The sequence below is a fragment of the Schistocerca serialis genome, chromosome 3, assembly GCF_023864345.2.
Source record: "Schistocerca serialis cubense isolate TAMUIC-IGC-003099 chromosome 3, iqSchSeri2.2, whole genome shotgun sequence".
NCBI classification, from domain to species: Eukaryota; Metazoa; Arthropoda; class Insecta; order Orthoptera; family Acrididae; genus Schistocerca; species Schistocerca serialis.
The window spans coordinates 351,555,679-351,570,080 of record NC_064640.1 but is presented as its reverse complement, the minus strand read 5'-3'; the positions used below and the strand labels follow the sequence as shown (position 1 = coordinate 351,570,080).

Sequence of the window (14,402 nt, the reverse complement as noted above, 5' to 3'; positions counted from 1 at the left end):
ATGTGTGACCAAGTTTCACCTTTCCTTCAAACCAGTAAGAAAGAGGAACATACTTACAGATACTAGTTCGGTCTAGGGAAGGATACCAATCAACATGGCAACAGTTTGTGGATGTCTGCTTCAAGTTTTTCAGATGTTTAAAGACATCTGACTTACGTCAGTTTCTAAAGAAGTCTTTGCTAACAGTTTCCAGGAGCTTTTGCAAGTGTTGTCAAAAGTGAATTATCAACAATGTAGATTGCTTTGAAGACAAGTCTCAGTATTTTGCTTCTATTTTCTGTCATTTTAGTTTTATTATACAATTTTTTGAACTTGTTATACACATCTTGTAGATATGTGTATGATCACTGATTTAATGGCTGTAAGAACAGAAATTTGTATTTACTTCTCCAGGGATCCAGACATCTGTGTAATATACAAATGAGGAGTTAATATGATATGCTTTAAATTTGTCTAATAATTTCTCAGAAACCTAGACAATGACAGAAAGTTGATCCACACTTTATTTCCATATCTTTTCTTTGATTTTGTGTGTCATTGTTTGTCTGCAGATGTCTTTTGTGAACAGCGAGAAAATAGTATTAAAGAATAAATTTACGAATACCTAAGGGAAAAGATTTCAAGCTCCCTGGAGGAATGTTAATTTTATATGTCCTTCTGCGTGATTAAGTAGGGTAATAGACTGCCAATAAATGGATTGATCAATCAAAAATCCCAATGCAGAGGACAGGAGGGAGTGGAAGCATGCAAAATATGACTGCAATATTGTCTCCAAGTCAACACAATGACAGACTTTCCTTAGTGCTATGAAACCTGATGTGATTCTTAAAGTATCATTAACAAATTGAATGCTCAGTTAGATTTTGAGCTTCTAGCTGGTCTTTTTGTTGAAAATGGTGAAGGTGGGTCAGAGGCTGCAATATATGTGTAAATTTGCACTTATCTATTCCTTGATGTGCCAGTACACCTCTTTTGTGAATTCAAGTTGTAAGTACCACAGATTACAAAATGTGTAACAGCAGTTCAGTGGTCACACATAAACTTATTCAGCTTAATGGAGAATGCATTGGTGCTGATAGTGACTCCTCTTTTAGAGTTTAATAACAATATTTCATGAAAGCAGAACCCACCAACAAACATTCTGATATTCAAATTGCCTCTATTATTAACGTCAAAGCATAAATAGGCATTGTTGTGTTCAAGAAATATTTATGTGGTGCTATTAAACACCTTGCCTTTTATTGTCTGAATCATTGTTGGATTAAATCTTCTAGTCCTTGTGGGTACTTCACGCCTGAGAAAACACCACATAACTGATGAAATCATCTCAGGTTATCAGCTGAGCAGCAGCATCATCTTGGAGCAATACTTCAGCAACTTCCTAAATGTCTACTTCAGGCAATGAGTTTGGCTCTGGGATGTGATATTTTATATCTACTGGCTCACAGCCTTCTCTGTTGAGGGAGCATCAAGTGGGACAGTAGTATATTTCTGGGAGAGGGTACCCCAACTGTGGTGGTGGAGGCAGGCAGGAGGGGAGGGGGCTCTGTCCATCTGCTCCTTCCCTATATATCTCCTCCTCCTGCCTCTCTCTGTCCATCTCCTCCTCCCTGTCTCTCGGCCTATCTGCTCCTCCCCACTTTCTGTCCACCTCCTTCACTTTCCTTTCTCCGACCATCTCATCCTCCTCCCTCTCTCTGTCCATCTCCTCCTCTTTTGTTGCTTTCTCCATCTCCTCCTCTTTCTTTCTCTGTCCATCTCCCCTTCCCTTTCAGTCCTACTCCCCTTCTCTCTTCACAGTGTCACACCCACTGTAATAGGAGGTTTCTGGTTCTTACCCTCAGAGTATTTCTTTCCAAGTACTAAGTAATATTTGTATCAAGTTTAGTTGAAAATGATTCAGGGGTTTACGAGGAGACTTTTACCGAGTGCATTTTCTGCATGTACACATGTCACATATCTGTTTAGTATAACTCACACATATTTGTGCACCTGTATCTCTAGCAAATTTTATCTTCAATTTCACTTTATGATGTCATATCTCCTGAATGATGTGTTGTACAATGATATAATTTTGCAGCTGCATTAACTAAGAAGTGTAGCCATAGTTACATGTGCAAATATGCCCTGTCTGTCAAATGTGGCTGAAGAGTGATTGTCTAAAGTAGGCTATTTTGAATGGTGTGGTCCACACTAAGTTTACAGTCCAAAACAATTTAATTGCACTTTGATATTAAATAACCTACAGTTTATGGCCAAATTGAGTCTCATCTACTATAATTTATGCACAGATAAACAGCTAGCCACATACCACAGTCAGCTGGTGGCTTATAATGTGACTGTTCGAGTGCAGTAGCCTAACACTGAAGTGAAAGAAGTTTACACGTTACAGGCATTTAATTAACACAATCACTGATCAACTATCTTAAATCCCTGTCCTTTCAAGCAGAAATCATATCAACAGTAAAAAGAAAGTGCACAGTAAGTATAATTCGGAAATAACACAGTGCACAGTGCTGTCCTATTGACAGTAAACGTTATTGAAGATTAATACAGTTCATGAAGTTAGCTGCAAGGTGACAGTCAATAATTGTAACCAGTCACTGAATTACTGAAAGGTCTCCTGGATTCACAATTTGGATAAAAATTGGCACATTGTACAAATTGTAATTTGTACAGTGTACATTTTTAGACACTGATCTTACTCACATTATACACTTGCACAGACTGACTAAAGTGGATCCCAGCAGCCTTTATTTTATAATATTACAATAATTAGCAATCCATTCAGCTGTCATTGTCTACTGTCTTTTTACAACTTACACTTAAGGATTTCTAGTTTTGAATAACTGGACAGTGGAATAAGATTTGTGTGACAGAAGACTTTTACATAAAACAGTAATTGGTACTGAAGTGTGCTCTCTAGTTTGCCAAAATTTGGTATTCTATTTCAGTAACAATATTTTAGGTAAGAGTGCTAATTACTGAAACAAAATGGAGACAAAAGTTACTGACATATTTCGAGCATTCGCTGCATAAATGCTTCACTTACCTATGTATACTTTTGATCTACTTTATCTGAAAGTTAACAGTTGGGTGCATGTTTACATATGAACAATCATAACAAAGTTGCAGTCATTGTTATTTGCAATTAGCACAGGTTTTAGGTAAACTACTCCTAATTACACCAACTGATTGTGATTAACAAACGGAATGTACTGGATAATGAAGTCAAGTTGGCTAATCCCTTAGTTAATATTTGAAATTTTCGGTAGTGTGCACGTGCACTTATAGGTGATAATCTTGAAGATATCTGAAGAAAAAATTTCATCTTTCATTTCCTGGAAAAGTATAGAAAAGTATAAATCCATTGCCATAACATAAGTGCATCTATAACATCCAACAACTAACCTTAAATGTACAAGAATTTAAGATTTTAGTTCTGTATGAGCATAAGACATTTTACTACATTAGTGAGAGTGCTAGACGATGGTTTCTTAATGGGGAAAAAAAAAAAAAAAAAAAAAAAAAAAAAAAAAAAAAAAAAAAAATGGAAGGCCTGAGAAACAGAAAACAATTGACAGTATTAAATAAATCTGATTCATAAAGAAAGTTTGATGGAACATAGATCATTTTAGAACAACTATCACTTGCAGAACAAGAAAAATGTCCTTTCCTTTATGGGAACTACATAATCTGTGTACAAGATAGGTGGTGATGCAGAAATGATAACATATGGAAGTTTGGGTCTGGAAGTGAGCCATGAAAGAATAGCCAAAGCAGTTAAGGCAAATGCTCATCTAAAGTAGGAAATCCAGGTTCGAGTCCTGGTATGGCACAAATTTTCATTGTCATCATTCCATTGGAGTGGAGTGCAATATTGTATTGGCAATAAATCCTGGTAATTTATATTGTCCCAATATACCAGGCACCTTCTATGTATGATTCACAGTGTCTGTAGTCTTTTTGTTTTTATTTGCATGAAATGAAGCAACAGGTGAACAGCTGCTGCTCTAGAATTTGTATTAATTGATATTTTTTGGCAGTTTAAAACTATGTGCTTGATTGGAACTCAAACTGGAAACATTGGCTTTCATGGTCAATGCTACCCAGGCACCAACCCATCCTCGCAGATTCAGTTCTGACACTACCTTTTCATTCTTTACTGACTTCTCAAAATTCTCTAGCATAATTTGCCAAACCTTTGGAGAAGTGGTATAGCCACAGCCTAGGAATTTATTTCCACTTGGGATCTTTCATTTTGCAGCAGAATGTATACTGTGGTTTTGAAACTTCTTGGCAAATTTAACCCAACTGATCATGAGTTCTGGCCATTCAGAACAGTTTTAAACTACTTGCAAGTTTCAAAACAGCAGGCATTGTGCTGCATTGTGAAAGAGCCATTCTATGTTCAAGTTATTTACTAAAATTTGGCATTTAGAATATGAATAATATTTGGGACTGATAAATGTTTTGTGAGGTTCGTGAAAGTTCATTATTGTCTGATATATTCTCTGCAAAAATTCTGAGTATTCAGTGATTTTTAATGGCAAGAAACATGGTTTAGGCTGTGAATAAAGCATTTATGTGCATACAAGTGATGTACATATTTGTGAGTCTTGTAAGCAAACGTCTGCACCTGTATATTACAATTTGTCCAGTATGTAGGTTTGCATGAAAGCAAAACTGAATGTCAAAATATAACACCAAGTTTTAGAAGCTCAAGTGTCAGTAATGTAATATATGCCATTGTTACATAATGTTTTCTGCTACATATTATTGACACATTTGAATGCTGAGATGGAAGTTCTATATTATGGTCTTTTGCTGCAGCAAACTGTAGTTTATAAATATTCATATTTTTATTCATAATACATTATGTTTCACCAGACAATTGAAGTAGAGGCTCATTATCTATAATGGTGAAACATATTGTATATTATAGTACTTCTTGAGGAGTGCACCTCTGATGAATACTAACTGTTCTCAGGATGGTTAGAGTTTCATAAGAAGTACTGTAAATTGCATCATATTTTTGAGACTGTGTTCTCAAATAACATTATGAGTGAAACCCATAATTTTCCTGCTACAGGGAATGCATAGCCTAGAAATTATTCCTCTTGTAGTTTGTGATCACATGAACTAGTAATAAATGCGAAATGAATTCTGTTTTGATGAGCAGAACTAAAATAATGAGATAGAAATAATGATCTAGTGCCTCTCTTGATTATATTTGATACTCTAAAGAAGTAATATATTCTAGGGCATAATAAAATGTCATTTCAGTACATACTACAACACCTTTTCAAATAAAATTTCTTCTTTGGTCTCTTGATATAGAATTTTCATTCACACTACCAGATAATCAATACATAAAATAGGGGAAAGACAATCACTCACCTATAGCAGATAGATGTGTGACACATAGATGAGAAAACAGTATTTCTACTAGCTCGCTCAAAAGCTAGTGTGAATACTGTTTTCTGTTATGTGTGTCTATGTTCCACACATCAGTCCACTATAGGTGAGTGATTGCCTTTCCCGTATTTTACATATTGTTCCAGCAAGGAATTTCCATTATCATTCTGTCTTCTTATTGATAATATTCTGTGAATTCTGATTACTATTTTTTGTTGCCATGTGTTTAGACACATGATACAATAAATCAACAAATCTACCAATGTCCACTATCTAAAATATTATACAAAAAGTAGAGCATTAAAGTGTTGGGTATGGATAAATAGGCATGAAACAATCAAGTAAAGTGAATAGTTGAGAAGTTCATGACAATAGCACTGAATTTGAGTAATAATAATTATGAAATTTTAAACATATCAAAAATGACACCTTTTTCCAGAACCAGGGAACAAAATACAGAAAGTGGACATTATCTGGAGATGACAGAATAGTGCACAGGCACCCAAAACCCAAAAGTAGGAGAGATCTACAGTATCAAAATTGAGATAAAATTGAGATTTTATGATCACTGGAGTAAGTGACACCTATCAACAAATGTTGATGGCCATGATAGATGCAAGGGATATTATGAAATAAGCACAAAGAAAAATAAATGAAAGTCAGCTGAAATTAATAAGTGCACAGAATAAGTGCCGGCCGCAGTGGTCTCACGGTTCTAGGCGCGCAGTCCGGGACCGCGCGACTGCTACGGTCGCAGGCTCGAATCCTGCCTCGGGCATGGATGTGTGTGATGTTCTTAGGTTAGTTAGGTTTAAATAGTTCTAAGTTCTAGGGGACTGATGACCACAGCTGTTAAGTCCCATAGTGCTCAGAGCCATTTGAACCATTTTTTTGAACAGAATAAGTAAACAAATTAAAGTCAATATACACATAAAAGAACAGTGGTTTCGGAATAAAATATCATAGGAAACAAGAGAAAAAAAGTTTGGAACAAATTAAAATGAAAATTTAAAGAGAAAAGGAGTAGGGAAAGATGAAAGGTAAGAAGAAAATGTGTTAGTCAGTGACTGGGAAACACAGGAAGAAGGAGATTTATTATAGTGAAGATCAAGGGTGCCCATATGATATTTTGTAGGGGATCCTATCCTGGGGTATGGATTATTGTTAATATTTTGGAAGATCAAAGGTGAATTGTAAGTAGCTATATTTGTTCATCAGACGAGATAGCAAAAATGATGCTATATCAAAATATACTAGGTCCACGTCCAGTGGTCTCATAATACCAGGTGCTTGAGCAATGGAGCTTATGACCAATGGCAAAGCGTACGTTTGTTTACACAACCCTCCAATGATATATAGCCATCTCAAATAACAAATCCTGTAATATGATTAAACAGTTGGTTTTATAAAATTTTTTTATTTGCATAGCAGATACATAGAAGGCTTGTTGTTTAGTTAGTGGGTGAGGTGGCATTGTTGTTAGTACACTGGACTCACATTTGAGAGGACAGCAATTCAAATCCCCATACAGCCATCCAGATTTAGATTTACCATGATTTCCCTTAATCACTTGCAGGGATGGTTCCTTTGAAAGGGCATGGCTGATTTTCTTCTTCGTCCTTCCTTTATCTGAGCTTGTCATCTGGCTCTAATGATCTTGTCAGTGAAAGGATGCTAAACTCCAAACTTGATTCACATTTTTGATCTTTAATTCTGTTTTCTTTGCAGAGCAGACCATGCAACAATACTTGGGGCTGAGTTGGCTAGTAAATTCAGCTATCCACTCCATCTTTTCTACTTGCTTCCTGTGCTGCCACATCTCACTCCAATTTTCCATCAGCAGAAATCAGCAAAATTGGAAGCCTTTGATCAAATATGATATTTGCTACAGCAGATGCTCGTACAATACAGTAGTGAAGTGGCAGAAAAAACTGTATAGCTGAAGATTAGTGAGCTGTGAAGGTGACAGTTTTGTGAGCCTGGTGCATGTCTGTTCGGTAGCAGGCATTTCTCTATGGTGCTACTTGGACACAATGACATGCCAGAAATCACACTGTGACAAAAGAATGCATTTACAGTTGTGTGGGCTGAGGGAAAGGCAGCTTCTCTTAAGTACAAAGCAGTAACAAAAGGAGTAGGAAAAATTGCGTACCTCTTCCAGTTAATTCTTAAACTGTTGTTCTTTATAGTTTTCTTTGGTCAATTTTCGTGCCCCCTTTGTGAATACACCCTTGGCAGGAGCTAATCTTGTCATGTCCTCCATACAACCTTGACCTTCAGTGTAGTGAAGCAGCTCAAATCACTTCATAAGCAAGGCTTCTGGACCAGATGGCATACCTATTAGGTTCCTTTCAGAGTGCGCTGATGTAATAACTCCCTATTTAGCGGTCATATACAACCAGTCACTCAGTGAAAGAGTCATACTTAAAGACTGGAAAGTTGCACAGGTCACATCAATCCTCAAGAAAGGAAATGGAAGTAATCTACTGAATTACAGACCCAAATCACTGGCATTGATTTGCAGTAGGAGTTTGGAACATATGCTGTGTTTGAATAATATGAAGTAACTCAATGAAAATGATCTATTGACATATAGTTGGCTTGGATTCAGAAACTATCATTCTTGTTCAACATAACTGTTGCTTTATTCTCATGACATAATGAGCTTTATTGACATATGATCTCAAATTGCTTCCATATTTCTAGATTTCCAGAAGGCTTTTGATACCATTCCTTACAAGCAATTTCTAATCAAACTGTATGCCTATGGAGTATCACCTCAGTTGTGCAACTGGATTCATGATTTTGTATCAACAAGGTCACAGTTTGTGGTAATTGACAGAGAGTCATTGAGAAACACGGAAGTGATATCTGGGGCTCCCAAAAGAAGTGTTACAGGCATTCTGATTTACCTAATCTATATAAACAATTTAGGAGACAATCTAAGTAGCTCTGTTACATTGTTTGCAGATGATGCTGTCATTTACCATCTTGTAAAGTCATCAGAAAATCAAAACCATTTGCGAAATTATGTAGACATGATACCTGTATGGTGTGAAAAATGATAACTGACTCTTAGTAATGAAAAGTGTGAGGTCATCTACAAGAATACTAAAAGGAATCGATTAAATTTTTGTTACATGATAAATCACATAAATCTAAAGGCTGTTAATTCAAATAAATACCTAGGGATAGAAATTATGAACAACTTGCCTTGGAACAATTACATATACAGGGAGTTACAAAAAGGTATGGCCAAACTTTCAGGAAACATTCCTCACACTCAAATAAAGAAAAGATGTTATGTGGACATGTGACTGGAAACGCTTAATTTCCATGTTAGAGCTCATTTTAGTTTCATCAGTATGTACTGTACTTCCTTGATTCACCGCCATGATTTCATACAGGATACTCTACCTGTGCTGCTAGAACATGTGCCTTTACAAGTACGACAAAACATGTGGTTCATGCATGATGGAGCTCCTGCACATTTCAGTCGAAGTGTTCGTACGCTTCTCGACAACAGATTCGGTGACCGATGGATTGGTAGAGGCGGACCAATTCCAAGGCCTCCATGCTCTCCTGACCTCAACCCTCTTGACTTTCATTTATGGGGGCATTTGAAAGCTCTTGTCTACACAACCCCGGTACCAAATGTAGAGACTCTTCATGCTCATATTGTGGACGGCTGTGATACAATACACCATTCTCCAGGGCTGCATCAGCGCATCAGGGATTCCATTCGACAGAGGGTGGATGCATGTATCCTCACTAACAGAGGACATTTTGAACATTTCCTGTAAGAAAGTGTTTGAGGTCACGCTGGTACGTTCTGTTGTTGTGTGTTTCCATTCCATGATTAATGTGATTTGAAGAGAAGTAATAAAATGAGCTCTAACATGGAAAGTAAGCGTTTCCAGACACATGTCCACATAACATATTTTCTTTCTTTGTGTGTGAGGAATGTTTCCTGAAAGTTTGGCCGTACCTTTTTGTAACACCCTGTATAGTGTGGTGGGGAAGGTGAATGAAACACATGTGTTTTATTGACAAAACACCTAGGAAATGCAGTAAATTCACTAAGGAGATTACCTATCTTACATTTGTGTCTCCTTTGCTAGTGTATTGCCTGCACAGTATGGACTAGATAAGATTGACAGAGAACATAAAAAAATTTTCAAAGAAGGGGAGCTCATTTTGTATTATCACAAAAGAAGGGAGAGAGCATCATGGATGTGATATGTGAGTTAGGTTGGCAACCATTGGGACAAAGGCTTTTTTCATTGTGGTGAGAACTTTATATGAAGTCCATAGCTCATGTTCACGTTCTTGCTTCCTGAGCACATGGTCCCAAGTTTGATTCCCAGCAGAGTCAGGGATTTTCACCTGCTTCGAGGTGACTGGGTGTTTCTGTTGTCCTCTTCACTTCATAACCATTCATGAAAGTGGCGAGATTGGACTGAGCAAAGGTTGGGAATTTGTAAGGGTGCTGATAAATGTGCAGTTGAGTGACCCACAAACCAATCATCATCATCATCACCTTTATATGAAATTTCAATCGGCTACTTTATTCTCCAATGGCAAAAATATTTTGTTGGCCTCCACCTATGTTGGGAGAAATTATTATAATAATAAAATAAGACAAATCAGAGCTCGCACAGAAAGATTTAACTTTTTATTTTTCCCACATGATGTTCAAGAGTGGAATGGTAGAGAAATAGTGTGAATGTGGTTTGATGAACCCTCTGTAGGCACTCAAGTGTGAACTTTAGAGTAGTCATGTGGATGTAGATATACTACTGTTGTCTCTCTCTCTCTCTCTCTCTCTCTCTCTCTCTCTCTCTCTCTCTCTCTCTCTCTCTCTCTCTCTCTCCCCCCCCCATCCCTCCCTCCCTCCCTCCCTCCCTCCCTGCCCCCCTCCCCCTCTCCCCCTCCTCCTCCCCCTCCCTCCCTCCTTCCCTGTGCTGCTCCATCAACAGATTATAGATATTTTATGATTCATATTTATATGACTAATGTGTAATAAAAATAGTAAAAATTTTGAATTAAGGCATTATCACAATATGTCAATGGCATCATTCAAAATGTGTATAATTATGATAATAAACACATCACATTACAAAAAGATAACTTGAAAGGAGACCGAGATGAGAGACAACAACTGAATTGGACTGTAATGGTTTCTTGAAAATTTTGCCATTTGATACACTAACAGGAACAGCAGAGGAACATTTGAAGCATGTTAAGATGTGGAACTTGAGATATCAACAGTTACAAATGTTTACATTATTATGTAAATTTCACTTCTTGGGAAAAAGCAGTTACCATGCTGAAAATATTGCCCAGGAAGCATGTTATTTTGCTACGAGGACATGTCTTGAGATAAAATGGCTATGAAGCTGTAGTTGATTATGAATACTGTATGGCAATGGAAAATTTCTGTATAAGAATTTAATTTTTGATACAATGGATGCTACACTGGCTGATAAATGTGCAAAATATACATGATTTCAAGTTCCACAAGAATTTATCACATGGATAATACTCATTTAGTTGAACTTAACATAGGAAGCCAGCAGATTAATGTAACAGCAATTCATCACATTTGAAGAATTTGTATTGAAACTGAAAGCACTGTGATAAAAAGGAAAGATACTGGTATAATATAAATTCTCTTAGATTTATTGGTATCTCATTTTTAAGTGGCCCTGATAGCATTAAAATTGTAAAGATATCTGTACAATAATACTAACAGATGAAGTTTTTTACTTCCTAAGTGATAAAATTGTTATTGAGCTGAGTTTGTATCAAATTTCATTGACATACTATGCCTGAAAACACAGTATCCCTTCTCATGCCAAGTCTTTCTCCAGCGAATATTATTCATCATTTGTTTCAAGGAAGAGTTTTGATCACAGAAGAATCCAATACAGAGTGAGAGTAATCACAACGAAACTAAATAACTTTTCGTATAATTTCAGCCTTTCCTGTAAGGTGGTGTTCAGATGAATCATTACATTTCAGATATCACCACAAAACATTAGAATTGTTTCAAGAGTAATGTGGATTCTGATTCAGTTTCAGGAATTGGCTTATCGACTCCCCACCTTTCCCGCCGCCGCACATCTGAAACACAACAGTCATCAGTGACATCGACAACAGCAGTAGCTGTTCAATATGACGAACGAGATGATAACCTTCACAGTATCCCCAGTGTGCCTATCCCTGCTACCCCACAACAAGCACCTCTGTCAGCTTTAAGCCAAGCGACCGAGTCATCCTATTACACAACACCTTCACCCCCCATACATTCCAGTCCTCTGCAGCGAGTAGATATGTACCGACAGCATCAGCAGACTGCTGACCATTCATTGGTCTATTCCCATGTAGGTGCTCAACAAACAGTATTATCGACAGGAAGTTACCAAACTCCCGGTCACACTCGGGCCGAGTACACTGGCTCACCAGCTTGGACACAACCTGGGAGGGAACCTGATGTCTACGCAATGATAAATCAGCTGAGCAGGTGTGTAAACTGTGAAAGGATAATAATTTCTTTTTTATTTCAGTAATTTTTTATTGTTATAATTATTAACTTAAAATGTGTTTCATTTATTTTATTTGATGTGAAAAAATCTGAATATTAGCAAAAGACAAGTGCACATTCACTTTTAGCAGTAAGATCCCTTGGCACTCATTTTCACCATGACTAAAGTAATGATCTATAAATTCTGCAGCCACAGTATTACCAAGTGTCTCACTTTTATTCTCTTGCTACTATTTTATTTTGTAAGTTTATTGTTTGTAGATTAACTTTCCTTAAAGTAAGCCTATCATTCTCATATTCTTTTATAATATATCACTTATTCATGACACCATTTTGATGTCACTTTTTCCAGCGTTATAACGTGTTGCATTACTCCATTTCTTTATGTAGTCAGATATGGTAATTGAATGTCCTGGTAGAATGTGAATAATTTAAGAATGAAAGTAACAGTACACTCAATAGTAGAGGCATTGAGTCATTGACAGGCACAGCAACAAGACTGAAAACTTTCCAACATTCAGACAAGTCCTTTTTAAAGCTATAGTGCATATGCATGCAAAATCATGCCAGGACTGAAGTTCTGTAGCGTGACTGGGGTCAGAGACTGTATCATGTAGAGTGAGTAAGAAGAGAAAGGAGGCAGCAAGCAAGAGAGAGGGTTGCAGAAGAGTGGCAGATGGCTCAGACATAGGCAACATGTGCATGGGATATAGGAATGTGGGAGAGAGAGGCAGTAGGTGCACAGGATAAGAATGTAGCATAAGCACCAGCAGTGATGAGTTCCTGCAGTGCACAGTGATGATGGTGCGGAGAGACTACAGCTGTAAGGATTACAGGAATGAAGGATGTGTTGTGAGGACAATGCCCATCTGTGTACTCCAGAAGAGCTAGTGTCAGGAGGAAGGATCCAGAGTACACAGACTGTTAAGCAGCCATTGGAATTGGGAGTGTCATGCTCAGCATTGTGTTCTATTACTGGGTGGACAACTTTGCTGTTGGCTACAGTTTGTTCATTGCTGTCTGTTCAGGTGGACAACTTTACCTGGCCACACCCATGTAAAATGGGTAACCAGATTGGCATAGGATGTGCCAACTGGGTGTATCAGACAGGTCTTGCACTGTGTCTCCCACAGTGGTATGACACATATGACAAGGGATTGGGAGTGGTTGTGGCATAAGAATGGACTGGTATATTGCTTAGATTGTGCAGGCTGCAGAATCCACTCTTTCACCCCACCATTGTCGTGTGCTGCATCAACTCTGTGGTCACATTACTATCCCGTGCACCTGCTACCTCTCCCTCCCACAATCCTATCATGCACTTCTGCTCCCTCTGAGCTGTCAGTCACCCTTACCCAACCATCCCTGCCACTGCCCACCTCCTTACTCACCTCACTTACCACACACAACACAATCCCTCAACAAATATGGCTCCAGAACGGCAGTCCTGGCATTGTGTGTTCACCCAGCACAGTGCAGTCACAGGTCTGAAAGCTAGTAAGTTTTTTGTCATGTTTATGTACCGGTCAGTGCCTCCACTATTTGGCAAGTCATTACCTATAATCTTAAATTATTTATATAGTCAATATAGACTGCATTATGTCACTTAATATAAAATATTGTTTTCAATAATTTCATTACCTTAAAACAATTTTTATCCCTTAATTAATATTATTTAACATCCTCCTGTTGCCCACAGGCAAGTGCAGGCACTGGAACACAGTGTAGCTAGTGATGTGAGAATGATACTTAGTATTCTGAAGCAACAGCAGCAACAGGGTCACAGCTCTGAATCATCTGGCTCATCAGTCATACCTGATGTGCGAGAGGTAAGTGATGCAGCTTAGCTGCAACTGACTCTGCTAAATATTTGTTTAAATTTTGTAAATGGTAACTCATTTTTATTTCTCATTAAATAGTATAGCTGTGGTATCTTCATGTGTGTAATATTCTAATTTGTAATTTTAATATCTGGTTCAAAGTCTTCTTCTGACTTTGGCCAGAGGTCAGGAAGATCCTCCCGAGATCATGCTCCTAGTGCCCAGAGAAGTTATAGTGCATCTCACGAGACTCCAGCTTCATTGCCTTCAAATAATTTCAGGTAATGTAATACCTGTTTAACAAAGAAGCACCAATTATTTGTTGTTTGCAATTTTTTGTTAATTCTCTGTGCTAATTTTCATTCACCCTATGGCTGACCTCTTGTCTTTCCTTGCACCCATTTTTACCACAATCTTGTTATGTAGTTACTTTTGGTATTGTGCTGATATTTTTGAAGGAGAAATCTTTGACTACAGTTTATCGATAATAAGAATGAGATCTTTAGATATGGTGTACAAGTTGGATTGTTTAAAGGACAGGAAAAAGGAAATTAAGTTGTCTTCTTTTCAAATAATCCACTCCATGACTGCTTTATGGAAACCACAGTGAAGTAAAT

The 14,402-nt window shown here is 37.5% G+C and overlaps 1 protein-coding gene across 1 annotated transcript in view; it reads left to right on the top strand.

The window, feature by feature from the left end:
* The window catches only part of LOC126470159 (potassium voltage-gated channel subfamily H member 2), a 670,689-nt gene that overhangs the window by 611,738 nt on the left and 44,549 nt on the right, over window positions 1–14,402 (top strand). The window contains exons 15-17 of the mRNA XM_050097782.1: window positions 11,497–11,944; window positions 13,665–13,794; window positions 13,948–14,066. Coding sequence (XP_049953739.1) covers window positions 11,497–11,944; window positions 13,665–13,794; window positions 13,948–14,066 — 697 coding nt within the window. The remainder of the gene's footprint in view (window positions 1–11,496; window positions 11,945–13,664; window positions 13,795–13,947; window positions 14,067–14,402) is intronic.